Here is a 27,711-nt window from a genome sequence, read left to right as displayed (position 1 = left end):
GAAAGCCTCACTGATCTCTGTTTTCTGAAATTAGTTCACAAATGTATTAATAAATCGGCACCAGAGTCACTTCATGGTTTCATCCAAAAACAGGACGGTAGCAGAGTCACCAGCAGCTTTGTAAACAGTAACTGTAAACTATTCACCACAGGACCACATTTGGATGATCAGTTTTCTCCATAAAGTTCTTTAGGATTTTAGAAAATTTTGATTTGGAAAATGCTAAAATAATATCAATAATATTTAAAAACAAGTTAAATTTTTAATATTTAATAATGATCAATAATAATTAATTTAATAATTTGATCATTAATCTAATGATATCTTCTTGTCTGTTATACAAATTGTCCTTTGGGATATTCACGTTTCTCTTTAAAATTGAGTTCTTAAAGACATTATAGTCTAATATAAAATAAACCAAATCTAAGAATATATCATTTAACACATTTAAAAACCATTAAAATTACCTTTTTTTTTAACCAAAAGCCCGGCGGAATTTGCTTACATTTTAATGTATAGTTCAGCCTTTTATCTTTCTTATTCCCACTAGACGGCGCCAATGCTTTTCTAAGTTTTTGCAAATCGCCAATAAAACCAAAGAAGAAGAAATACCTGACGTCGAAGAAGACGTTGCAGGAGGATGCCGGAAGTGATCAGAAAGTAATCAGACAGATCGATGCTGTGGTTGTTCATTCATCTGGAAAACGCAAATAATATTTCTCTCTCGGGTTATTTATAACCCCGTGACATTATAGCCCGGGTTTAATGAGTCTTTCGTCCTGACAAACGGCAGTTTAGTTCAAGTAGCAGCTGTCCAACATGGCGGCGGTAGACGTGGAGGATGAGAGTATTCTGGCGTCGATCTTTAAGGACAGTTTCCCGGACAGCTGGAGGGACAACCCGGACTTCGCCGCTTACCTGTCCGAGCTGAGCTCCTTCGGGGTGGAGAAGCTGAGCCGGGAGCCGGAGCGGCTGGCGGAGGAGCGGGCCCAGATCCTGCAGCAGACCCGGGAGCTGGCCTTCTCCAACTACCAGACCTTCATCCGCACGGCGGAATGCACCGAGCACATCTACCGGGACTTCGGCCGGGTGGAGAGCAGCGTGTCCCGGCTCCTGGAGAAACTGCCCAGCTTTGGGGAAAGATGCAGGTCAGAGCAGATCTGTTATCGATCTACTGAGTGATCTGACAGTTTACTTTAATGTGAAATACTGCTGCAAAACTGGACAGAGTCTGTCCTTCATATGTACAGCAGTTTAGTGTTTTGTGCATAATCAGAAATTAGTCTGATAAGGGTAGGATTTTTGGGTTACTTATGGAATCTGACAGAGGAATTTAGGGTAGGTGAAGGATGGGGTAAGGGGGCAGGAGATTACAAGTTAAACTTCATCCCACTCCTTTTCAAATGTTGGACTTTCTTTTATATAATCCTTTTGTTGTTTGGTTTCGATGCTAATTTGAAATAAATAAACAAATCTGTTGACTTTTAATGCAGTCTGTACTGAAATGCAAGTGTGAGGTACCTGGACTTTACTTGAGAACTTAAGCTGCATCTCAGAAGCAAATATTGTATTTTTTTTTACTCAGTTAAATTGGTTCCACAGCTTTAATCCCTTTCAGATCACAGTTTATTCCCTTTCTTTTTAAGTGAAATCCACACAGCTCTAAAGGAGTTGGTTTTCAATGTCTGATCAAGTGTTTCTTTATGGGATCAGCTTCATGTTCTGTTTAATTTTGAATCAAGTAAACACCAATCCCCCTTGGATTAGCTGGAAAATAAGTTGTCACATAGTGATACACACATTTGATTATTCATTGTTTGGTTCACTAAATACCGGAAAAGCATGAAAATGTCCATTAGGGCTCCAAGGAAAGGTTGCTTTCAGGTTCTAATTTACTAACCCACAAAGCCCTCCATCACCAGCCCCCCCCCCCCCCCCCCCCCCATTGACCTACTTCAGCCCCATGCCCCTTCCCGCACCCTCCGATCCTCCTCTGCACATCTCCTCCCCCACCATTAAAAGACAAGCATCGAACCTGGGGGGACAGAGCTTTCTCCATCACAGCCCCAACCCTCTGGAACTCCCTCCCACCCTCTATCCGACACTGCTCTGACCCCAACACCTTCAAATCCCTTTTAAAAACTCATTTATTTAAAATTACTTTCAGTGTTTATTGTTTAACAGTTTTATATTTGTATAACTGCCTTTTGCACCTGTTTTTATCTGTTTTAATGTCTGTTTCTGTTTTTATCTGCTGCATGTAAAGTGTTTTTGAGTTATATGAAAAGTGCTATACAAATATAATGTATTATTATTATTATTATTATTATTATTATTATTAATAACAATTCAAGATTATCTATTCACATGATGTACATCAGTCAGTTTAATAAGTTCAAAATACTCAGTTTGATTTGAGAAATATCCAGAAAGCATTCAATCACCCCAACACATAGGTTCTGTACCGTTATTTAAAGTAAAGCTACTGAAGTTAGGATACTGATCAGTGAATGGTGTGTGCTTTGTTTCTGATCAGGGGTTTCATGAAGGAGGCAGAGGAGATCGGAGCCAGCCGCCGCATGAACAGCCTCACGTTGAACCGTCACACTGAGATCCTGGAGATTCTGGAGATCCCACAGCTCATGGACACCTGCGTCCGCAATGGATACTATGAGGAGGCTCTGGAGCTCGCAGCGTACGTCAAGAGACTAGAGAAGAAGCACTCGTCACTTCCTGTCATCCAGGTAAGAAGACGTGAAAACATTATGTGTGTTTACGTGGAACAGAGTGTGTGATATCTGCACAATAGTAATTTTATCATCTAAATCCACTTGGTTGACCTGGATCAGAGCATACAAACACACATCTTATCAACTCACTGCACATAGGTCAGTGAACACAACAATTCATCAGTGTAAATCAGCTACTGCTTTGACGCTTTAACGCTATGTTCACACTGCAGGTAAAAGTGGCCGAAATGAGACTCTTTTTGCTCATATATGACTCATATCTGATTTTTTAAACCAGACCCAGGCCATTTTCATATGTGGTCCTAAGTCAGATACATATTGGATGTTTTGCAATGTGACTTAAGTCTGAACGGTCATATATTTTCTTGAGCCCCTTTGTTCTTTTGTTTTGTTTGTTTGTGAAGCGCCTTTGAGTGTCCAAGATAGTGCTATATAAGTGTGATGTATTATTATTATTATCATTATATCGCATTTCACTTTTTTTTTGCTTGTACGCCATTGAAATGCAACATGTCACAATTCTGCTCTGTAGGAGGTGGAACCAGGCAAGATCTACGTTATTTCCATAAACATAGTGTCATATGAGTGATGCCACGTCTTCTTCTGTGCATGCAGGTCACTTCCAGAACATAAACTGTTCACACATAAGTCTGATGGCATCGCATTTGAATTATAATGTGAACAATCATGCAAAAAAAGTCAGATGTGAGCATTAAAACCTGCAGTGTGAATGTTGGATCATCAGTTTAAATACAGGACAAACCCTCCTTTTCTGCCTTCAGGGTATCGTGCGTGAAGTGCGGCAGTCGACTCAGCTGATGCTCAACCAGCTGCTGCAACAGTTGCGTAGCAACGCGCAACTTCCTGTCTGTCTGCGTGTCATTGGCTACCTGCGGAGGATGGACGTGTTCACGGAGGCGGAGCTAAGGGTGAAGTTCCTCCAAGCACGCGGCACTTGGCTGAACTCCATCCTGTCCGCCATCCCTGAGGACGACGCCTACTTTCACATCACCAAAACTGTAGAGGCCTGCCGCGTCCACCTGTTCGACATCATCACTCAGTACCGCGCCATCTTCTCTGATGAGGACCCGCTGGTGCCCCCTGTTGGTGGGCAGGTGGTGGTGAACGAAGGGGCCATCTTTCACGGCTGGGTGGTGCAGAAGGTGGCCGAGTTCCTGGAGACATTAGAGCGGGACCTGCAGCGAGGCGTGGGGGGCCGCCTGGACTCGCTGCTGGGCCAGTGCATGTACTTCGGCCTGTCCTTCAGCAGGGTGGGAGCAGACTTCCGTGGGCAGCTGGCGCCCATGTTCCAGCGAGTAGCGGGAGACACATTCCGCCGAGCTCTGCAGGAGGCGGTGGAAAAGTTTCAGGAGGACATGAACATGTATACGCTCATCGCCCTGCCCACGGTGTTGGGTGGTACCATCCCCCCTGTGGTACCCAGCACCCAGCCCGGTACCCTGCAGCCGCCCATGTCCCTGCTGGACTTCCAGCCTCTGGCCTGTTTCCTCAACAACATCCTGACTGCGTTCAATGACCTGCGGCTCTGCTGCCCCGTCGGACTGGCCCAGGACGTGACCGAGAGCCTGGAGGACGCCCTGAAGATGGTAAAAAGCAACAGGAACAAGATGAAGTTATAATTTTACATAACATACACCCCACCAACCTATATTATATTATATACACTACCAGTCAAAAGTTTTAGAACACCCTGATTTTTCCAGTTTTGTATTGAAATTCAAGCAGTTCAAGTCCAAAGAACAACTTGAAATGGTACAAAGGTAAGCAGTGAACTGCCAGAGGTTAAAAAAAACCCAAAACAAAACAGGTAAGGTTAAACAAAACTGAAAAATAATGTACATTTCAGAATTATACAAAAAGGCGAACATGAAATGGGTGAACAACTTAAAGCAGTTCTGCAGCAATGGAGGTTGATCAAGCCTTGAAAGTTGGTGCTACCAGTTCCTACAGGTGTCCCAACGTTTGTGAATTCCTTCCAACCCCCTGTGTCTGCAGAAAAGTAGTGTTGGAACACACTTTGGTACCATACTGTTGTGAGCATTATTTGAACAGTATTGTACTGCAGAAAGTAGTGTGTTACTATAAAAATGGCGAGGAAAAGGCAATTAACGATAGAAGAGAGGCAGACCATCATAACACTTCAAAATGTAGGTCTGTCCTACAGAGAAATGTCCAAGAAAGTCCAGGTGTCAGTAAGTCCAGTTTCCTTCACCATCCAAAGGCACTCAGAAACTGGGGGAAATGCTGACAGGAAGAGGTCTGGCAGAGCCAAAGACACAACAGAATCAGAAGACAAGGTTCTGAGAGTCAACGGCTTGTGTGAGAGGAGACTCACAGGACAACAGCTTCAAGCACAGCTCAATAGTGGTCGTAGTAAGCAAGTCTCAGTTTACACAGTGAACAGGAGACTTCCAGTTGCAGGTTTGATCAGTCCATAACACCTTCTTCCAGTCTTCAGTAGTCCACTGGCGGTGTTTCATGGACCAGGCAAGCCTCTTTTTCTTATTCTGAAGTCTCAGCAATGGCTTTCTTGCTGCAACTTGACCCATGAAACCTGCAACTGGAAGTCTTCTCTGCTGCTGCTTGAATTTCAATCAAAAACTGGAAAAATGGGGGAATTCTAAAACTTTTGACCGGTAGTGTACATTTTTAAAAAAATGTTTACATTTTGTATACAAGAATCAGTATCACCTCTTCATTTATTCTGTTATTGCCCTTATTCTGTTCATTTTTGGAACCATTTTACAAATTACATTTCTTCCAATTTAACCAACTCCAGTGAAATTACAGATAAGATCATAATTACACATCTAACACAAATTCTAAAGCATTTTTTCTAACCATTTAATTTTATTTTATTGGGGAAATTTCATACAATTAATTTGTTTATATCATACAATTAATTTCATACAATTAATTTGTTTAAAAAGTTCCAAACGTTAAAATTTTCACATATGACCATTTATTTTAATTCTTTATCCTTGATAAAATAAAAAATAACAAAATCCATTAGTGTACACCAAGAATTCTTTCAATTGGAGTAATCATTTCCCCTTTCAAAAATTATGCTGTTTTTTAATTATGTTTTGTATATGGTCTGTGCCCTGTAATGTTTGTTTGTATTGTTGTGGTTCTTGATGAAGTTCATTTAAAAAAAAAAAAAGGTGGTAAGGAGCTGATGAGCCTGATGAGGTATTAGATTAGATTAAATTAGATTAGAATAGACTGACCTTCATTGACCCCCTGGGCAGAACCCTTAGTAAATTCAGGACCATGTGACCACTGATGGCATGCCACTGTGCACTCGTTCTCCAGTTCTGCTCTGTTCCATGTACCAGGTGTGTTCATGTTGTGGGTTCTGTTTCCTGTCAGGTGACCCGTCAGATCGTGGTGTTCCACAGGGCAGAGGAGACAGCCTTCAGCAGCAGAGAGAAGGAGCTGTTTGTCCAGTTCTGCTGTGCGTACGCTGAGGATTTGCTGCCGTTCCTGAATCGCTGTCTTCAGGTCCTGTTTCCTCCAGCTCAGATCGCTCTCATTCTGGGTGAGGACCAAATATACCTGTTTCTATAATAAGACCTTCCTTTTTTTGTGGTGTCTTTTTTTAAATCATCAGCATCTTCATCTCTGCATTTAGTCAACATGGCCAAAAACCTAAAGAGAGCGGAAATAAGACTTTCTATTTAAAATTGAATTGAATAAATAGAGTAATCTTTAATAGGGCTGCAGTTAACAATTAACAGCACCTTTTATAAAAGGCAAAAAGTGGAAGAAGGCTCCAATAAGGTCTGAGAGGGAAAACCTACAGATGTTTTACTGACCCTGTAAGACAAGGACAAGGACAGGAAGTTTAGGCATGTGGATAGTGAATGTACACTGCTGTTAAGGATGTTCATGTTCATCAAAACTGAACTCTGAGTTAACTGCACTGTTGCTGTCACTCAAATCATAGTCCAGTGGGGATTCTATCCTTAAAAAAATCCACCAGGCAGCAAAAATGAAATAATAATAAGAATAATAATGATAATGATAATAATGGATTAGATTTATATAGCGCTTTTTTATGAATGCATGCTCAAAGCGCGTACAGAGGATCCATTATTCATTCGCTCTCACATTCACACTGTGGTGGTGGTAAACTACATTAGTAGCCACAGTTGCCCTGGGGCAGACTGACGGAAGCGAGGGGTGAGGGCTGACGGTGAGAGCAAACCTATGATTGAGAATTCGAATCCTGTTTATTGCCATGTAAGTAAACATGATTCACGTTTCTAGGAATTTGTCTCTGTGGTTCAGTGCAAACATAGAACATGAAGAAACTGTCATCAAAATAGTGAAATCCCAGTAGTTAGCTCCTTTACACTAATTTATTATAAAGTTTCCCTTTTTTGACTTCAGTGACAACAACGGCTTAAATATCAAACATATTGTTGTTAATATTTAATTAGTTGTGTTTGACTTTGCTATATTGTTACAGTCTCAAGGGGAAAAATAAGTTAAGGCTCAGTCAGACCACAATATATAAGATGCCACAGGCGAAAACTACAATGAAAGTGATTTTAGTCATAAATATATTCACAAAATAGCCACACAAAAGGGAGTTGGAGGCCCTGGTCAAAGCAACAAAAAGGTGGGAAGAGTTTTGGACCAAGTCATGCAGTGGGGCATCAGATCCAACTCTGTCCCCTAATCTAACCACAAGGTCAAAACTTACCTAAGAACCAAAACAGGACCATTGGAAACCTCCAACTCAAAGCATAATGCAAAAATGATTAACGAAAGAGAAACGTGTTTTCATGTCAGGAGCTCTCACTCCTCTCTCCACTCTTAAACCCTGCCTCCAGTCATTACCTCAGGTGGATCTAATCAGCTGCTTAATAAACAGAGAAGATGGGTTATACACAAATAAAGCAGGGGCAGTCACCAACAAGGGGCGCATGTAGCAGATATAAATCTGGGATTGTAATTATAATCATATTAACCCTTTCACCCCTGATCCCAGGTAAAGGTTCACATATTAATTAAGCTAATCTACTTCTGACCACATCAGCAGCACAACGAGCGTCCTCTCTGATGAATCGTACCTGATCTGTGAATGTAAACGCTGTTGTTTTTCTGCAGGTGTTCCTCCGACTCAGCTCCATAAATATGGCAGTTTGGGCTGCATCGACCTCTCTTCAGTCCTTGAGCCGCTGGAGTTCGTGCTTCCACAGAGAGAGGTGATAGAAGCGACGCCTCCTGGACTGGATGTCGACATCAGCACAGACCTGAACAGCCTGACACTGGAAACACAACTTAAAGACCCCAAAACGGAGCCGGATCCCACAGCAGAGGAGGGATCAGGACCTGATCCTGGGTCAGTCCAGTCAGACTCTGACCTGAGGTCTGAGGAGGAAGAGACGATACAAGACTGACCGACCGGACAAACAAACACTATTAAATAATAACAGATGCAGTTGGTAAAGTTTTACAGATTATTTTTGACACTGGGAGCTGACATTATATTTATGGACATTTATTAACAAAAAAAATAATAATTAAAGTCAAATGAAAAATATGACTGTACCTTGAATGTGGATGGGATGAGTCTGTCGTGTCTCCATTTCTGTCGGAGCGTTGTTTAGCAGTTTTCCAAATCAAAGGGTTGATTCTCCATGTTTTTCACTTCTTCATCTCTAGTTTGAGGAGATAACAGTAGGTGTCTGCTGGTTTTTCCTGCTTTATACATCTACAGCTGCTTTATCTGGATCAAACAGTCGTAACAACAGGAAAATACAGTTAACTGTAAATCTGAGGAAATAGGCCAGATCTGTTTTTGTGAAACTTCTTCAATCACGTTTGTGGCCAAAGAAGCACCTACATCATAAAGCTGGATCAGGAAACACTATAATACATGTTTATGCATCTGGTTTGTCTAATAACCTTATTCAGGTCTATATTTGGAAACTAGACTGTGAGCAACATGATCTGTAAATGGGATATATAATTAAAATAAAGAAATGCTCTCTTGTAATAATTTTGATTGTATCTCATTTTACATTCTAGATTCAAGCAAATCCAGTTCTTTTTACCACTTTAAATATCTTTACGGTAGATGACATTTACTGAGGAGGTAATACATTAAATATATAATAGAATACCACATATGATTAACCCTTAGGTGCACAACAGGACCCTACATTCTTCCATGGGTCAAAAATGACCCATGTTAAAATCAATGTGTTTTAATGGCATTTTTGTCGTGAAAAATAATCATTCGTTATATTTGGTCAATAAAAGAATGATTTCATGTTCATTGTGTTGCGTACCACAGAACCATGGGCCACCTTTGTGTTTGATGCTAGAAGGTGTAGGTGCAAACCATCTGCTCCATGATGTCTACACCTCAGCTGGTTTTACTGTAGAATGTAGGATGAATCAAAGGTTCAGATGTAAATGAATGTGGCTCATTTTGATCCACCTATGGAAGCGTGGGGTAGTAAAACAAAAACTACAATTTCATCAAATCTATAAAAAGGTAAATAAAAAATGAAATGGCATGATGTCAGAAACATGTTTTTGAGGAACACCTTGAATATGAATGTTGCAAGAAAACCTCATCTGGTCATTTTTGACCCACTTATGCATCTAAGGCTTAAGAAAACCTCACCTCTCACTTTAATAACCAACTGCTGCATTCGTACAGAACCACACATTTCATGGTTCCAGTTTAAACATGTGGATACTTTTTTCTCGGGAATATTTAACCCCTCCCTCCTTGAGTTCACCAGAAAGTTGCCATCATGCACAGATTCTTCCTGGTCAGAAAACTAAGCACATATTACCCAAAAATTCCACAGACTGCATCTATCAGCGTGTTTTCAGCAAGATCTGAAGTATTTAAAGCTGAGCTGTCTGTTCATTTGTACTGATGTGAAAACTGATCAGACTAGTAGAATGAGCAGAGTTTAACTATGAACTGAACAGTTTAGGTGGATGGTGCATGCATTTGACCACTTTAACTGTAGTCAACAGATGAGTAGATTAATCTCTCATTAATGTTCATATGAAAACAGCAGAAAATTGAACTGGAATAAAACAACTGAGAGCCATCCAGTTGATTATTGTTCATTCAAACATTAAAAGAACCAGTTAAACAATCCGTTAAGCATTTTGTTGTATGAATACTGGGCCACAAAGGCTGAGATCAAGATCAAGATGAAACAGAGGCTCAGATGAGATAAAAAACACACCATTTTGATTTATGTTAAGGAGGATACAACTCTACAAACGACTACACAGTAAATATTAGATGTTTGTTAAAATGATGTAACAGAAAACCAGAGCCATATTGTCAAGTCTAACATTTATTTGAATATTAATATAGATAAATGATATTAATAAGTCAATCTCAACACAACACTCTGTATGACTGTTTACCGGAAACAAAGCTTTTGAGCAAATATTAGAAAAATGCTGGTTTTGTTTTCTGAGCTGAACCCGTCACACTTTCCAAATCATCCATCAGTGATTTGACTCCTTCTTCTTGGAAACACTAGTGGCTGATTTGGAAAAACAGTCTCCAGTCTGAATCCCTCATGTCACAGATTTGTTGAAGGTGTGGTTTTGTGTCCAAATAAATGTCCGTCACTTCTTTTTGACGAACTTCTTGCGTGCGGTGTTGGGGTTGGCCCGTCGCCTGCCCCCGCCGCACTGACTGTCCCGGATTTGGAGGTTGGCGGCACGGCTGTAGATGTCGTTCTCACAGAACGGCGAGGATCCGGCCACGTAGTCCGGGTTGAAGACGTCGGTCTTCTGACGCGCTTTTCGGGACAGTCTCTGTTGGGGGAAACGCTGGTCCTCAGTCAGGTGAGGGTTGCTGCCGTGTTTCCCCCCCTGAGGCAGAGGCAGTGAGTACTGAAAAAGATGACAACGGGTTAGTAAACGTCATTAACATGGAAGGGGAACACATTTTTTTTAGTTCAAAGTGTTTTTAGTACATATCGAGTCATCCAGAAAAGCATAATACAGTCGTTTTTTTGTTTTTTTTTAAATACCAAAACCCATGAACATTCCCACCCAGTTGCACCATAAAAAAAGATAACTAGAAAAGCACTTGGAGAGCGCAGACCTCCGCCAAGGCAGATCAGTGCCCCCCCCGATCACTACCAAAATTTAGTCATTTGTTCCTTGTACCAGTACCAACATTTCCTGAAATTTTCATCCAAATCCGTCCATAACTTTTTGATTTATCTTGCACATGGACAGACAGACGGACGAACTAACACCAGCAAAAACATAACCTCCTTGGCGGAGGTAATTAACAACAATAATAAATAAATAAACAATACGGAACACAGATATTAGTCACAGACTCCTATTAATATGCATTCATTTTCAGTAGGTTAGATTATTGTAATGCTGTCTTCACAGGTCTAAATAAAAAAATCAATCAGGCCGTGGCAGCTGATCCAGAATGCTGCTGCCAGAGTCTTGACTAATACCAAGAAACTGGACCACATCACACCGGTCCTCAGATCACTACATTGGCTTCCTGTGAGTCAAAGCATCGAGTTCAAAATCTTCCTCCTGATCTACAAAGCACTGAATGGCCTTGGACCCAAATCCACCCTAGACTTGTTAGTTCCCTATGAAGCATCCAGACCCCTGAGGTCATCAGGGACAGATTTACTGTGTTTCCAAAATCAGAACCAAACAAAGTGAAGCAGCGTTCAGCTCTTCTGCTCCTCAGCTGTGGAACAAACTTCCTTAATACCTGAGGTCTGCTCAGACTGTCAGCACATTTAAATCAGGCCTGAAAACATTATTGTTTACTGCAGCTTTCACTTAAACTCTTAAATAATGTCTTTTAAGTGAACTTTAAAATCACATTTTATTGCTGATGATTTTAATGTCTCTTTTAATTTTAATGCTTTTATACTTTAACTGTCTTTCATTTTAATGTATTTTTATGCCTCTCCTGTGATGCTTTTATGTTTTATGTAAATGGACAGATTTTTTTGTTTGTTTGTCTGTCAGCAAGATAAATCCCCCTCCCCTCGGCCAAAAGGGCAGCATCAGTTTTGCGTAAAAAAAGAAATCAGGCTACACATGTAATACATAAAGGAGCATAAGACAGACTCCTGAAACTCATGCACAGGAAAAGCCGGTGGTGAAGTGTCAGAGTGGTGTCTCACCTTGAGCCCCTTGGGGTTCATCACTTTGGGGTTTCTGGAGAAGTGCATCTGCTTGCTGCCGTCCTCATTGACCGTCACCGCCACCTTCTTCAGCGTAGAGTTCCCGCAGTGAGGGCAGAAAACTTTGCTCATGTTGCTTGTTGTTCTGACATGCGTTTAAAAGAAACAGATGCATTCATGTGATAGACTGCACTTCAACAAACCTAAGGCATATCGTTAGCCTCATAGTATAACTGCTTATGTCTCTTTTTTTTTCCAATTCATAGCCAATGATGTAAAAATAACAGTGTTAGGAGACTTAAATTAAGCAGATATCACAATTAACCAAAAATATGACTTTGGCAAATTATGCTATGATGTTAACGATATGTACAACAGCACAAGTATCTACATAGAAAAGTTACAGCCTCACAAACGCACACTTTACACTTATATCTTCACCACTAAAATGGTTTCAGAGAGAACGCTTAATTCATGTGTTACAGCTGCAGAGTTTTGAATGAATAAATAAAAACAAGTAATTTATTAACATTTATCATCTATCAGGTGTAGTTTTGTTCCTTCCTAACGTGCTGCCTTTGACAGGTGTGCGGACTCACTTAAAGCAGGCGTGGCATCGGAGGATGAAGTTCCTCGCCTGTTTGATAACCATCCCATTAACAGAGAGAACATGAAGTCCGATCTGGATCAGAACGTTCTGCAAAAATGGACACAAGGATGTGGTTTAGTGTTACTTTTCAGGCATTGGTGAATGAAAGTATTTTAACCCATAAGGACCCAGTGTGACTATTGTGTCTGTTCCCAAATGAATTTATCTCTGCATTTAACTTTTCTTAAATGATTTATCACCATTTATTGTTGCAATGTCCTCTGAATTTTGCATTTTTTCCGGTGAAAATCATCTATTTTCCAATGTTTAACTGACTGAACATGTAGCTGTTCATTAAAGCAGAGTAAAGTCGAAAGGATATTCTATCAAAACAGAAAAAAAACTGCATAAAAACTGTCTTTTTCAGTAAAATCTCTCATTAACTGAACATAAACCCAGTGTATCCATCCTCTGTCATTGATTCAACTCCATGGGTTTATTATTTTTTCTTCAATTTCATTCAGTTTGTGGCTTATTTTGTTCATGTTGCTCATATTTTTTGTGTATTTATTATATATTTTGTTCATTTTATCGAACATCTTATCTGTTTTGTTGCTTATTTTAATCTTATTTTAATGCAATTTCAGTCATTTTAAAACATTTTTTTCATGTTACTTAATATTTTGTCAATTTTTTGTTCATTTTATTTATTATTTAACTCTTTAAGTGCCAGACAGTTAAGGGGATAATAAGCCTTAAAAGTGCCACAGAATTTGGCCGTTTTTCAGTATTTCGCGTCGTTTTTATAATATTTGAAGAATCCTGCAGGAAACCGCTCGGTAACATCCGACCGATTGCTGATTAGATCCAAAACGCACCGGACGCAGCCGATTCATTATTGATCGTAATTTGCATAATTTATAATAATAATAATAATAATAATCTTTATTTATATAGCACTTTTCATACATTAAAAACTGTAGCACAAAGTGCTTTACATATCAGTTTAAAAATCAGTACCGCCCCCCACCCACACCCACCCACACCCACCCACTCACCCGCACACACACACATATACATGCAAACCCACATATACATGCAAACCCACAAGCTCACACATACTTAAGAAGACTGACTGAGCACGGGTAGACCAGAACAAAAATGTACAAGTAAAAGTAAAACATCAATTTAGGAGGCGCTGTCTCAGGGAGCCGTCCGCACCAGGAGGCAGCCGCCGACCCCGGCGACCAGGCACCAGCAACACAGCCCCGCATCCCAACTAGTGGGAGAGGGCCAACTGGGACCCCCACCCACCAGAAAGGAGCGAACCCCAGTGAGAGAAGGCGCCACAGCCCCCGGAGTCCACAGCCGCCCCCCGGCATGGAGGGCTCCCTCTGATGAAACACCGGAGAATAAGAAACATTAAAAAGATATAAAAATATTATTCGGTCGCGTGACCTCAAATTCCCGTCTGCTTGGTCTCAAAAGGGGGACACAGAAAGAACGTCATCGAAATGTGAGAAAGAAATGGGGGTGGATGGTTTGTTTGTACACAAATGTGGCGTGTTCTCCAAAGCCGATCTGATCGGCCCGTGGCATTTTACAGGTTGTTTTCGTAAAGCCGATTTAATCGGCCCATGGCACTGAAAGTGTTAATATATATAATCATAAACCCAGTGTTTCCATCCACTGTCATTGATCCAACTCCATGGGTTTTACTGGTGAATCAATGTTGTAGAAGATGATGGTGTTTCCCCGGTAACTACGGAGCCTCTGAACGTCCAAATGGGTCATATCTGATGACCATGAAAGGATGAAGAACTGTATTTTACACCAATTATTGACATGTATTGATAGGATTAGTGGATCAACAGTTTAGATCAGTAGATGGTTGTTGGGCAACTTAATAAAAATGATGTAGTCACTGGGAGACTAAGTGAGGGAAAAAAAGGGATCTTTACCTGCCGGACACGCTGCTAAACAATAAAAACTAAGCTTTGGATTAATGTCGTTCTACACATTTATTAAAACTAAAAACAAACAGTGAAATCATCCCACAATACATAAAAAACATCCAAGACAGAACACTTTTCTGACGGCAGTCAGCAAAGTTGGACGCCCCCCCCCCCCCCCCCCTCTCAGTTAAGTCATTCAACAGGTGAAAACAGCTGATTTTACTACTTCGGTGATGTAGGTACCACCCCCACATGACTCCTCCCCAGATGTGACAAAAGGGATACTACCTGGCACTTACAATGGTTTTGGTCGACGGTGGGTGTTTGGGTCTTTATGGGTTAATACAAAATATAAATCATCAGTTACCTGCATGGCAAAGTCAGTGGTCAGACATCCGACTTTGATGTCAGCTGGAGCCGTCCAATCAGCTGAGTCCATCTTCACCTGTTTGATGTTACTGGGAGTGATCCAGCCACCTCCGTCATCATCATCTTCATCCTCTTCCTCCTCATCGGGCTCATTCTCTTTGTCATCCTCATCCTCTGAGTGCAGTGATGTGTCCAACCTGCTGCCTGACACACCATCCTCTTTCTGCAAATATCACCAGAGTTTGTGTCAAAGACCGGACGTGTTGTCATCCGTATGTTTTATGTGATGTTTACGTTCACAGCTCACCAGTAAACCCAGCAGCTTGTCATCGAACGACGGCAGCGGCTCCCTCCAAAAGTTAAAGCTGTTAAACTGTTCGCTGTCGGCCGTCACAGAGGACGTCGGTATGTTTGTCTCTGTCTTCTGTGTTTTGTTTGATGTTAAAACGTCCGCTGGTTCCTGGAAGAGGCAAGAAAGATGGAGTGAAATCATGTTGCACAAATACATCTGGTCACCAAACGCACAGTTAAGTTGAAGTTTAAAATATTGCCAAGGTGTTTTAAGGCAGAGCGGTGAATGTTCAGGTGGATGCGTGTAAAAGTAACATTATCCTGAGCTGAAGACAAAGGTCATCAGCAAAAGAGAAGAAAGACCAAGTGTCAACATTAACCAAGTCACGAGCTTATTGACCTAGGAAAATACTGACAGCGGATGGGAAATAGGGATGGGAATCGAGAACCGGTTCCCAGTAGCTCGATTCCTTTGAATCGTTTGCCTGCTTAATGATTCTGCTTATCGATTCCACCTTCGTTGCACATGCGTGATGATGTCCCACGGACGCTGCATTGTTTTGGTCAGAACATAGCCAACATGGCGCTGAGGAAGAAACGCTCCAAAAAGATGACACCAGGTCCACTGGAACACTATCAAAGCGTCCAGTTCTTTAAAAAGGTGAAATCCCTCCAATATACACAAACATTGTCCACAGTATGTGATTCATTCATACACTACTTAGTGACCCTTGTGAATGTAGCAGCAGAGCAAGCACCAGGGCCTCATCCAGGCCCGGTTCTAGTGGGGGCAACAAATGTCCTGCCCCTCAAATAAAAAAAAAAGAAAGAGAGAAAGAAAGAAAGAAAGAACAGACACGACTGGAGAACCTTGACATCCAACCGTCTATAAGAGGAAGGAACCAAGTTTGGAATTAAACCAGATACACAGTCTGTGGGTTAAACAGGGAAAAAAACTCCAGAAGCTTCGTCAGCGTCCGTCTGACTCACCAGTAAATCCAGCAGGTCGGCGTCAATGGAAGGCAGCGGCTCTCTCCAGAAATGAAAACTGTTAAACTGTTCGCAGTCGGCTGTAGTCGATGTTTCTGTTTCAGTCACAGTCTCTTGGACTTTTGAGCTGCCTGCAGGTCTCTGAAAACACATCAACAAACAAGATATTTCTCATTAACAAACCAGTTAAACAGAAGTGTCAGAAGGCCTGTATTTATTTATAATATCACAGTTTTGTCAGATGGAAGCAACAATAAATCCTAGTTAATTATCATTAATTTTTGCCGTCAACTATGATAACTCAACAATGCACAGTAAACATAGTCAACACATATTAATGACATTTTAAACCTTCTGATGGCCTGTGTGGCTTCTGAGCGTGTTTTCACAGAACAGATCATCTACTGTACCTTGGAGGGAAAGTGAAATCCTGCAACATTAACTGGTGTCTCAGGGTGACGCTGTGTGCTCTGAATATTCACCTAAAACAGAACAGATCAGAAAATATTTACGCATCCAAATCCAAACTGTTCAAGTCATGCTTTGTTTTTTCCTCATGCGATCACTTCTCAGGTTTTCACGTCAGCCCTTGAACCTGCTAAACCAACACTTTATTTAAACATACAGTATGCGAATAGATGTTGAATTCAGCCCAGAACACTTCTATACAATCTGCAGAGACAGTAAAATGTGATGGTCTATACTAGATGTTGAGGCTGTAAATTACAAACTTGTGTTCCCTTTGGTTTCATGAAGAACAGATGTGTCACTGGGTCTGATATTGAGGCTCAAATGTTTGGTTTTTAATCATTTTCAGACTTTTTAATAAGATGAATTCGTTATTATTAAAGCTGTGGGAGACTTTCATCACCAATTTTTCATCAGATCTGTCAAACCCCAGCCATATCCTCAGTATCAGGAATCTGTTAGTCTTTCTGTGATTACTCACCTGAATCTCTTCTCTCACGGTGAATAATTTTGAAGTGCCATCCACCATAAACAAACCATGTGTTTACAAACAGAGCTGGGAGGTAACTCGGGCATCTTCAGAATTTTGTCACAATGTGCATTGTGGGAAGCGGAGGCTCACGCTGCTGCGGAGCTCCAGTCATTTCCGCGTCATGTAAGTTGCAGGTGCCACTGCCAGGCGGAGCTCCACTTGCTCTGCTTCTGCATTTCCGCATTGTTTTTGTTGCAGCCATATAATATGATATGGTTGTGCTGTCGCTGCGAAACTCCCCTTCCCACATTGCACGTCGCGACAAAATTCCAAAGATGCTCAAGTTACCTCCCGGCTCTCCGTGTTCTCCGTGAGGGAAGAGATTCAGTTGAGTAATCACAGAAAGACTAACGGATTTATGATACTGAGGAAATGACTGAGGTTTAACAGATTTGATGAAAAATTGGTGACGAAAGTCTCCCACCCCTTTAAATTAAGTTGATGTGAACTTATATTCCAGAGAGTGTGTGATAATTGTCTGTGTTATTATGTTTGTACCTTAACCACCGGCTCTTTCTTCAGGTGTTGTGAGCCGACATGTTCCAGTTCCAACTGGTATGTCAGAGCCAGGACTTTAATGTCAGTGGCAGACAGACTTGGGTAGTCTCCGGTCTTCTTGGAGAACTCAGTCACTGAAACACATAAAACACCCAAAGTTCAGCTGTTGTCGGATCAGCTGATTCACCTCTTTACCTCTTAAGTTAACAGATGACATGTAGCTCAAATAAAACAATTTGCCAAATTTTCTGTCTTCACAGAAAGTCAGCGAAGCATCTTTCAGATTACTACTGTTGATTAATGAAAAACACTCCATGAGCATGTCACTGAATTTTGAACATTCTAATTTTGAACCTTTGGGCCGGAGAAGCCCAGACCTCACTAGCAGAGCTTTTCACTGCTTTTAGCTTTGACAAAGGAAACAATTCATCCACAAAATAATATGCACATTAAGCTGGATGGAGAGTAATATGCTGGCCAGAGCTCTAAAATCAGCTTTATTTACTGAGCTGTAAAAATCCACACAATCAGTGTGAATGAATGAATGAATAAGTAACTAATTTTTAGCACCATTGACATATTCAAATTAACCTACAGTATTGAGGTTCTACTTGGTGAACCGTGTATCACATCCACTTCAGTAAAGCTCAGTAAAACCTACAATGACCTAAATAAGTCATTTATGAGTGTATTCACCTGTGTGGATGTGCTCAGGGTGTGGTTCTTTTAAATTGAGCTGGTATGGTAGGACGGCCAGGCTTCTCCTGGTGGGTTTGTCTCTGATCTCGTTCACTACATCTCTCAGGGTGTAGATGTTCCTGCCAATCTCCTGTAATACAAACCAACACAAAAGACTCACTTAAAGGTTAATGACCACGATCAGATTAAATATCCAGGATCAATTAGTAGTTGATTTCTTTTATGATGTGTATAATGAAAATCATGGAAGGTTATCTGCACATTTTCAGGTAAAAGTAATGCTTTAAAAAGATATTTTACACAAAAAAGTATATTTAGTATCATTTACACAACAAACTTGGATTATATTTTTATGGAATCATATGTATCATAATTAAACAATAAATGAAAATCAACTGTTCTATATTCCAATGTATGATCTTAAATCATTTGGTCTCTGTGATTTCATCCGATTCTTAATGTTGTTGTTGTTAAGGAAATTCTGATACCCTATCGTTCTAATAAACGAATATAGCAATATTACTGGTGGAAATATCAGCAGGTATCGCATAAAATCAACAAACTTAAAAAAAGAAAGAAAAAGGAAGAAAAGGAAAAAAAAAAATCAATTCTTAAAAAAAAAACCCAAAAAAACAGCGCCCCCAAGCGTGGCAGCTTCCATCAGATATACATTTTAATACATGTCATTTCTGAGTAATACAATGTAAAAGCCTAAGAGGATTATAAACATGCCTTCTGTTAGTTGCAGACTATACATATAATCCATATTTACACTATATTACATAATTTTTCTGTTTTGCTGAGCGGTGGACACTATGTCTGTTCGCTTTCCTCCTTCAACAGTTTGATTAACGAACAGCAGAAGTCACTACAACCCAACAACCACATGATAAAATCAATACAAACACTGTTTAATCTATATAAGTGAATAAAACTCACCTGCAAGGGGGATTTCTTCAAAAATGCTCCAGCGTCAGCGACAACATGCTCCACCAGGGTGGGCGCCATCTTGGTTTGATGACGTAATCTGGCTCGGCTGACCAATCAGAAAACACAAATTAGTGACGTAAAAAATATCAATGAAAAGCGTTTTAAGACATTATTTTTTTAGAGGCACAATATTGTCGTTATAAAATACTTTTCATTCATATTCAATAATAATGTTTATATCGTGTTAAAATATATATTTTGATTAAAGACAATAAAGTTGGAATTGTATGAGTAAATTCGTTTTTTTCGTAGAGCAGTAATTTTAAGGGAAATATTTATAATGCTATAATCAACATTTTGTTTTATTTTAACAGTGTAAAAGTAACAATTGGTTGATATTTGATTCTATTTCTTTAAAAAAAAACAAAAAACAAATGTACGTTTTAAAATAAAGTTATTTTATACTTTGGTTTATGGGAGACATTTATAGTATTTCATGTGCGTAGTAATGTGAGAATACAGACAGCACTCTCGGTAAATTAATAATAAATCACATATATAACGATAATGCTAATATTATGAGGACAACCATACTGTATTACGTTTTATTTTTCATTTTTATTTATACCACTTTAATTAAAAAAAATTGGGTTCTTAGCAGCATTTAGTGCTCCAGCAATACGTTTTCCTATATTTCAGTATTGCTTATTTTTTTTATTTACATTTTTTTCAAAGACCTTTCCTATAATGTACTACGACTTTAAAGTCACGTGACAGTTTGTTTACGGTAGAAAGAGGAGGAAAGATGGCGGCCCGCTGGAGCAGTGAGAATGTGGTGGTTGAATTTCGGGATGCACAGGTATTTGTTTGTGAAAGTGAGGTGTGGATCAGCTGATGTCCTGTCAGGTGGACAGATGCACAGGTGCACCAGAGTTAACAGCGCCTCCAAAGTCACAGTAAACACCATAAAACTTATAAATAGCACGAGTTTAGACGGCGATTCTTTCCCACTGATAAGTCTTTAGTTTTTCTTCTAGTGATAAAGTAAATAAATGCACCTAAGTACACATTTCAGGTTCTTGTACTTTACTTGAATGCTTTCTTTTTATGATACTTTCTACTTCAGCTACATCTCATTGTACTTTTTCCGCCAGTTTATTTGTCTGACAGGTCATTTCCTTTTCAGTTTAGGATTTTTACACATTGGATAGTAAAACAAGCTTTTAAGTTTGACAGGAAGTTAATGACACATGGGTTTTAATCATTTGTAGAGTAATAATTAATCTTGAAAGTATGGAGTTTTTTGTTTTTTTTAATTGTGTTTTTATTTATCTGTTTGCTTTTCAATGTGGACCATGAGTCTGAAATAAAGCTTATCTATCTATCTATCTATCTATCTATCTATCTATCTATCTATCTATCTATCTATCTATCTATCTATCTATCTATCTATCTATCTATCTATCTATGTTGACTGACACGTTTAAATGAAGGAAAGGAATTAGAAAAGGTAAAGAGTGGGTACCTGAAGAAAAGCACTTTTATTCTACTAATATGTCCCTCAGTGTGATTTTTAAATGATTAGAAATACAGACTATAAATAATTTAAATCATGAATGCAGGAAAAATTTCTATACACATCTGTAGAAGTCAGGCTCATTGTTACGATACATTTCATAAAACATATCAAGGCTTCTACTGAAATGTGATGAAGTGTGCTATGTAAATAAACTGGCCTTGGTTTTCAGGCCACAGCCATGTCAGTGGACTGTCTGGGCTCACATGCTGTGCTGTCTGGGTAAGTTTAGTTCACCTGAATGCATCCCAGAGTACGTTGTAGATTCCTGACACCACATCAGCAACCTTCAATAATAGAGAAATACATGGAGAGAAGAAAACTGTAATCAAAAATGTTGCTCAACACACTGTCCTTACCTCAGTCTTCTTTACTTTGAGGATATAACCTACTGCTCTTCATTAATGTCTGTGAATAACTGTGTTTTTTTTTTTTTTTTTTTTTTTTTCAGGCGACGTTTCCTCTACATGGTGAACCTTGAATCTCCGTCTGAGCCGCCAAGAAAAATTGGCCGTCAGAGTAAATGGGACGTGGGGACGGTGCAGTGGAACCCACATACAGCCGAGGCCCACGTCTTTGCCGCCTCAGTCAGTTCACTGTTTTCTGTCTGAATTTAAAGAGAAAAACACGCTCTGAAAAACCCTTTAAAATGCCACAGTTAGGGTCATTGACCTCACATCAGACTGAATTTAGAAGATTTATGTTTGAGTTTTCTGTGATGGTTTCACCTTCACCATCATCTTCTTCATCTTAATGCCTCTTTGGGTCTTTCTCTCATGCTCCTCCCTAGTCTTTATGGTCTTTTTCTTTTTTTAACTAAAAAATCCCCTTTATCTCCTTCTGTTGCTTATCATTTTCTCTCTTTATCAGTTCAACTCAAAAAGGCTTTATTGGCATTACAAATAAATGTTTATATTGCCAAAGCAAATTGTACATTTCAAGGGGAAATGTGCTAAGAGTACAAATTTAAGAAGAGTAGTAATATTAAAATAAAGATAAGGCATTTAAAATACAACAGTCTATATAGACATATAGCCATATGAACATTAATGCTATTAACAGGTTTTTTTTGTTTTGTTTTTTTTTTTGGGGGGGGGGGGGGGTCGGTTGTAGAGTAAATTCAGTCCATAGACAGTATAGGTGTGTTTATCCCCCTCTCTACTTCTACTCTTTTTCCTCCTTTATCTTCGTTTTCTCCGTCATCAAATCTTCTTCTTCACCTGTTTATTTCTTCATAACCAAAAGTAGATTTGTTGCCATGTAGGCTTTTATGCACTAGAAGTTTATCAAGGCAATGTGGTTGCTTAAATACATAAAATAAAGGAAAAAATCCTAAATACGTACAGAAAATGCAACATAACTATTATTATTTAGTCTCTCAAACTGTATAAAAACTTAAAAAGTCTGATAAATGCAGGTCTGATAGAAAGTAATCCAGTATTCCAGGACACTTCTCCAGCTGCTGGTTTTTGATGCATGTTTCTGTCTTGTCTTCAGAGTAACCAGCGTGTGGATCTGTACTCGTGGAGGGACGGTTGCGGAGAGGTTCACACGTCCCTGCAGGGCCACACCCGGGTCATCAGGTACTGAGCCCTGGACTTAAACCCATCTGTGCAGGTGAACTTTCACTGACTCTCTGTCCTGTGTTGCCTTCAGTGACCTGGATTGGTCCTGGTTTGAACCGGAGCTCCTGGTCACCAGCTCGGTGGACACCTACATCTACATCTGGGACACCAGGTGAGAGGAACTCATACCATTTTCCTCACAGTTGTGGAATACTGAGATGGGTTGGTTCACACAGGTCTTTACTCTTCTGTTTCTGACATAGTAGCTGCTGTTGCCATGGAGAAAAGCCTAATCAGATATAATGTGTACATGATTTTTAGCTTCTGCCACAGACTGAAGTTTTACAATTAGACATTTGTTGGGAAATTGTAGTTGACTTCCCTGTTTCAGTGTTGTACCTTTGACTAAACAAGCTGATATTTTCACACAGCTTTTCAGTTTTTGAGCCAGTAAGTCACGACTTCAAACCATGACACACGACTTGTAGCGTTCCAGGCAAGTCACACCAAACGGTTTGAGCGCGAGGAACTGTGGTAATTAGATGTAAACAAACCACCATGGTGGACCGTACGTTATGCTCATTTACAATCGTTCTATCGCCAAAGGTGTGTGTTCTTTGCTTATTTGAGGGAAACGAGAGGAGGAAAAACAGCACATAAGGCAAGGGAAGCTGTTCATACCTTTTATGTTATTTGTATATTTGGATTCGTATTTCGTATTAATTATTCTTGCACTCAATGGACTGAAAACTAACTAACGCTAGAGTAGCTGCTGATTATGCAGAACATTTGCAGATAAATAATGTCAGAGCAATACCTTGTTTTAATAAACAAATTGCATAAACACTGCATCCATGGAGGGCGGCATTGTTGTTCATGGGCTACGTGACATCAGAGCTCAGAACTGGGAGTACATCGATCTAATACGAGTTCACAGGTGGGAAGTCACCGGTTTGACTGCCATTCCAGTGCATTTTCACCAGTAGAAGTTTGGAAAAACATGAGTTATGGGTGGACTGGAACGCAGCATAACTTCTGTTGTAAACTGTGGTGACAAAAGTAAACTGACTGAATCCCCACCACACACACACACACACACACACACACACACACAATGACAACTAAATATTTTAAACCTTATAAACTCAATAAAACACAGGAAGGAGGATGTAGAACTCTCCCATGTCAATATGTAGAACTGCATAGGCATTGGGGGCTTTAATATTTCAGTCTAGAACCCAGGTTTTTGTTAAAGTGGTTTATATACAGTCGCGGAAAAAATTATTAGACCACCCTTGTTTTTTTCAGTTTCTTGTTTATTTTAATGATTGGTCCAACTAAAGGTCCATTTGTTTGGACAAATATAATGATAACAACAAAAATAGCTCATAGTAGTTTAATTTCAGAACTGATATCTATCTATTTAACATGTTTTCTTGATGAAAACCAAAATCACTTCAGTTCTTCCATCTATGGCATTGTACTGACAAAAACAGTGCTTTTAGACATTCCATGTTTTCTTTTCTCTTTTTAGTCACATGACACACACTGGAGTTAGTACTGGATTGTATAACCATTGTTTTTGATGACTTTTGATGGTCTAATAATTTTTTCCGCAACTGTAATGATTTGATATAAATCAAGCTAGCATTTCTAATGTTCAGCTAAACAACATGTCTTTCATTTTAGTTATGTGTTCGGTCTGTCTGACTGTCTGTTCTTCTGACTCCACAGAGACACTCGGAAACCCACGGTGGCGTTGTCTGCTGTCGGTGAGTCTGCAGAGGATTAAACTACTACAGCTTTGTTTGTTTGGTTTCTGTGTATTGTCATTGATATACGCTCATTTACTCACACATCTGTTTCACATAGAATCACATAATGTATGAAAACAACAAAGGCATCAACAGACAGGTCCTATCTACATCTAAACGAACATATAATATCCTGTTTGATCAACCTGTACACAGCTGGATCGGCATTAACCTTTTTTACCTCAAGTACACATTTGAGGTACTTGAACTTTCCCTGAGTATTTCAAAGTCAAAATCTGCTTCATTGTCAGTTTTGCCATGTGTACATCACATACAGAAAACTGAAATTACAAAAACTCTAAGGAGCAGCAATGAACATAGTAGAAAAAAATATTAAAAAACAGAAAATATAAGAGTTTAACTATAAACAGAATATAACTATAAACAAAGATCATAGAATATAACTATAAACAGTAGGTGGATGAGGAGACAATAAATAAACAGTACAGTAAGTGCATATTTCCATATTAATGCTTATTCATTTTATGCATTAAAACCATGCATTATCAAATGTATTGATTTTAAATGTTTGTGATAAACTGTCTTTTATGGTTTGAGTTTTTTTTTTTTTTTGATCAAGATCTTTTTATTGAAGTTTTCTCAATTTAATACAAGCACAGTCCTGAATGGTCCTTACAGAAATCTTAAGTAAGCATGGGTGTAAATCAATCGCAGCTAGCACCAAAGGAAAAAAAAACAACCCCCCCCCCCCCAAAAAAAACAAAACAAAAACAAAACAAAGTAAAATGGAGCAAACAACAGACTATACGTAAAATGTTTCCCTCCTCAGTCATTGCCAGTGCACTAGATATAATAAGAATCACTATCACGACAGAAACCTGCGACAGGAGTAAGTACGGAGTGAGCAGCATTGATAAACTGCTATGGTTTGAGTTTTAAATTCTTATCTTTCTTCAGTCAAATAAACTCTTAATAAAACCTTGCGAATTCACTGACAAATGCATCATCAGAAAATAGGCCTGTTTTTCTGAGTTTATGAAAAGTTGAGTGAAATGGTTCTCACAACACAGCAACACCATGGATATGATAAATGATCAATATGATGCATTGGTGTAGATTAGAATACCAAGTTTCTAATAAACATGAAACATATACAGCAGTATGATGAATAAAACCATCATACATACACTGTCTACTTTGACTTTCATATTTTAAGTACATTTTGTTGATAATACGTACATACTTTAACTGAAGGAGGGAGAAGTTGTACTTATACTGAAGTACTGTCAGTGTGTATTTGATACTTTTGCTCATTAATAACTGCTCTCATACATAAAGAGATGGACTTTGACTTGGTAGTAACTAAGAAACGGATTTAGTGAACTGCGTCATCTCTTTAATAATTGCTCATCAAGTCTTTTGTTTTTTTCTCAGCTGGAGCATCGCAGGTGAAATGGAACAGAAAGAACCAGTTTCTTCTCGCTTCCAGTCATGACGGAGACGTGCGCATCTGGGATAAAAGAGTGGGTGCTTCACTATTCGTTACAACAACACACCGCAAAAATCTAAATCTTACCCAGTTGATTTTTCTCATTTCTAGTCCAAATATCTCATCACACTTAAAATCAGACAGAATCACCTAAAGAGAAACTTTTCAGTGAGATATAAGAACTGATTTTTAGACAATAGATCTGGAAAATCTGATTTCAAGAATCTTACCAAGATAATTTTCACTTGTTCCATTGGCAAGATTTTTTTTTGCTTAACTGAAGATTTTTTTGGCTTAATTGAAGATTTTTTTTTTGCTTAATTCAAGATTTTTTTTGCTTAAATGAAGATTTTTGTTTGCTTAATTCAAGATTTTTTTTGCGGAATTCAAATTTTTTTTGCTTAATTCGTGATTTTTTTTTTGCATAATTCAAGATTTTTTTGCTTAATTCAAGATTTTTTTTGCTTAATTCAAGTTTTTTTTTTTTTTTTTTTTGCTTAATTCAAGCAAAAAATCTGCCAATGGAACAAGTGAAAATGATCTTGGGAAGATTTCTTGGAATCACATTTCCAGATCTATTGTCTAAAAATCAGTTCTTAAATGTCACTGAGAAGTTCCTCTTTAGGTGATTCTGTCTTATTTCAAGTGTGATGAGATATTTGGACTAGAAATGAGAAAAATACACTTGGTCAGATTTAGATTTTTTTTTCAGTGCATAGGTTTTCATTGGTCTTATATTTATAAAGTTATTTATGCTGATTATACTCCTTTTTTCTGTTATTTTTTTCTAAGCAGAAACCAAACACAAGCGGTGGAGTACGTAGCAGCTCACCTGTCAAAGATCCACGGCCTGGACTGGCATCCGGATAACGAGTATATCCTGGCCACATCGAGTCAAGACAACTCAGTGAGGGTGAGAAACTGAGGCTGGTTTCATCTTCAGGCTGTTTAACAGTGGTTCTGATAGCGGAGGGAGATGAGGCTCATGAACCACAATGTCCCTGGTTCCACTGCATTTGCCAGATCATAATGTCCTTGTGTCCTTTTTGTCTGTTTACCGTCAATTGCCAGTGAAAGTCTATAAATATAAAAAATGATCTGAAAAGCAGGATTATTACTGTGTGAATTACAATTTGGAATTAGTTTTATTCATTTATTTTATTTATTTATTTTGAACATGCAAAGAAACAAAACGAAGCAAAATAAGACAAAAAAAAACAAACTTTTAAATGAGCAGAATCTATCTTCAAGTACGTGCAAGTCTGAATATTGCATGGTTGAAAAGGAGTAGGAAGAAGTATAAACTACTTTACAAATCTTAGTGTGTCACTGCAGTGCAGATTAGATACTCTGCACTTTATGTTCCCTCGTTATTGGTTTGAGGTGTTTGAAATGTTCTACATTTTATGTTTCATCCTCATCTTAACCCATAAAAACCCAACAACCACCGTCTACCACAACCACCTACTGATCTAAACTGTTTAATACCTTTTGATCCATTAATCCTATCAATACATGTAAATAATTGATGTAAAATACAGTTCTTCATCTTTTCATGGTCATCAGATATGACCCATTTGGATGTTCAGAGGCTCCGTAGTTACCATGGAAACACCGTCATCTTCTACAACATTGATTCACCAGTAAAACCCATGGAGTTGGATCAATGACAGTGGATGGACACACTGGCTTTATATGTATTAAATAATAAAATGAACAAAAACTTTACAAATCCTAAATAACATGAGCAAAATGAGCAAAAAATTAACCAAAATGAAGTAAGAAAAAAAAGAATAAAATAAGCAACAAAATGAACAAAAACAGCCAAAGTGATCAAAAAGATTAACAAAAATGAATAATAAATCAACAAAATAAGAAGTAACATGAACAAAATAAGTTTTCTGTTTGTGCTTTGCCAAAATGTAGGATTTTGTGAAGAATGAGGAAATATTGACAGAATCCATTTTAAGGTTAGCCTGAAACATTAAAAACTGTGGATATTTAAAGGTTCAGCCAAATCCAAATGCTCTGTATTTTTTAG

At 38.9% G+C, this 27,711-nt stretch overlaps 4 protein-coding genes across 4 annotated transcripts in view; 3 read left to right on the top strand and 1 right to left on the bottom strand.

The window, feature by feature from the left end:
* The window catches only part of LOC115436927 (conserved oligomeric Golgi complex subunit 8-like), a 99,281-nt gene extending 90,951 nt beyond the window's left edge, over positions 1-8,330 (top strand). The window contains exon 6 of the mRNA XM_030159934.1: positions 8,108-8,330. Coding sequence (XP_030015794.1) covers positions 8,108-8,150 — 43 coding nt within the window. The 3' untranslated portion in view covers positions 8,151-8,330. The remainder of the gene's footprint in view (positions 1-8,107) is intronic.
* On the top strand, positions 613-8,330 carry LOC115436933 (conserved oligomeric Golgi complex subunit 8-like). The gene is made up of 5 exons (XM_030159949.1): positions 613-1,148; positions 2,537-2,744; positions 3,533-4,357; positions 6,144-6,312; positions 7,890-8,330. Exons 1-5 carry the CDS (start codon positions 820-822, stop codon positions 8,180-8,182), a joined length of 1,824 nt encoding a protein of 607 aa, XP_030015809.1. The 5' UTR covers positions 613-819; the 3' UTR covers positions 8,183-8,330.
* A 1,763-nt stretch (positions 8,331-10,093) lies between these two features.
* On the bottom strand, positions 10,094-19,343 carry LOC115436956 (RNA-binding protein NOB1-like). The gene is made up of 10 exons (XM_030159988.1): positions 19,275-19,343; positions 18,333-18,465; positions 17,637-17,770; positions 16,549-16,620; positions 16,139-16,279; positions 15,165-15,317; positions 14,856-15,080; positions 12,544-12,641; positions 11,945-12,089; positions 10,094-10,664 (listed from the first exon to the last, which is right to left on the bottom strand). The coding sequence occupies exons 1-10, from the start codon at positions 19,341-19,343 to the stop codon at positions 10,395-10,397; spliced, it is 1,440 nt and encodes a 479-aa protein (XP_030015848.1). The 3' UTR covers positions 10,094-10,394.
* Positions 19,344-20,057: 714 nt separating this feature from the next.
* Positions 20,058-27,711, top strand: part of LOC115436987 (GATOR complex protein WDR59-like) — a 29,646-nt gene continuing 21,992 nt past the window's right edge. Inside the window, 9 exon segments of the mRNA XM_030160034.1 lie at positions 20,058-20,124; positions 21,014-21,063; positions 21,293-21,428; positions 22,339-22,424; positions 22,498-22,578; positions 24,141-24,178; positions 25,616-25,704; positions 26,466-26,477; positions 26,479-26,583. Of these exon segments, the coding sequence (XP_030015894.1) occupies positions 20,071-20,124; positions 21,014-21,063; positions 21,293-21,428; positions 22,339-22,424; positions 22,498-22,578; positions 24,141-24,178; positions 25,616-25,704; positions 26,466-26,477; positions 26,479-26,583 (651 nt within the window). The 5' untranslated portion in view covers positions 20,058-20,070.

The sequence above is a fragment of the Sphaeramia orbicularis genome, chromosome 3, assembly GCF_902148855.1.
Source record: "Sphaeramia orbicularis chromosome 3, fSphaOr1.1, whole genome shotgun sequence".
NCBI classification, from domain to species: Eukaryota; Metazoa; Chordata; class Actinopteri; order Kurtiformes; family Apogonidae; genus Sphaeramia; species Sphaeramia orbicularis.
This window is presented reverse-complemented; position numbering and strand designations above follow the sequence as displayed.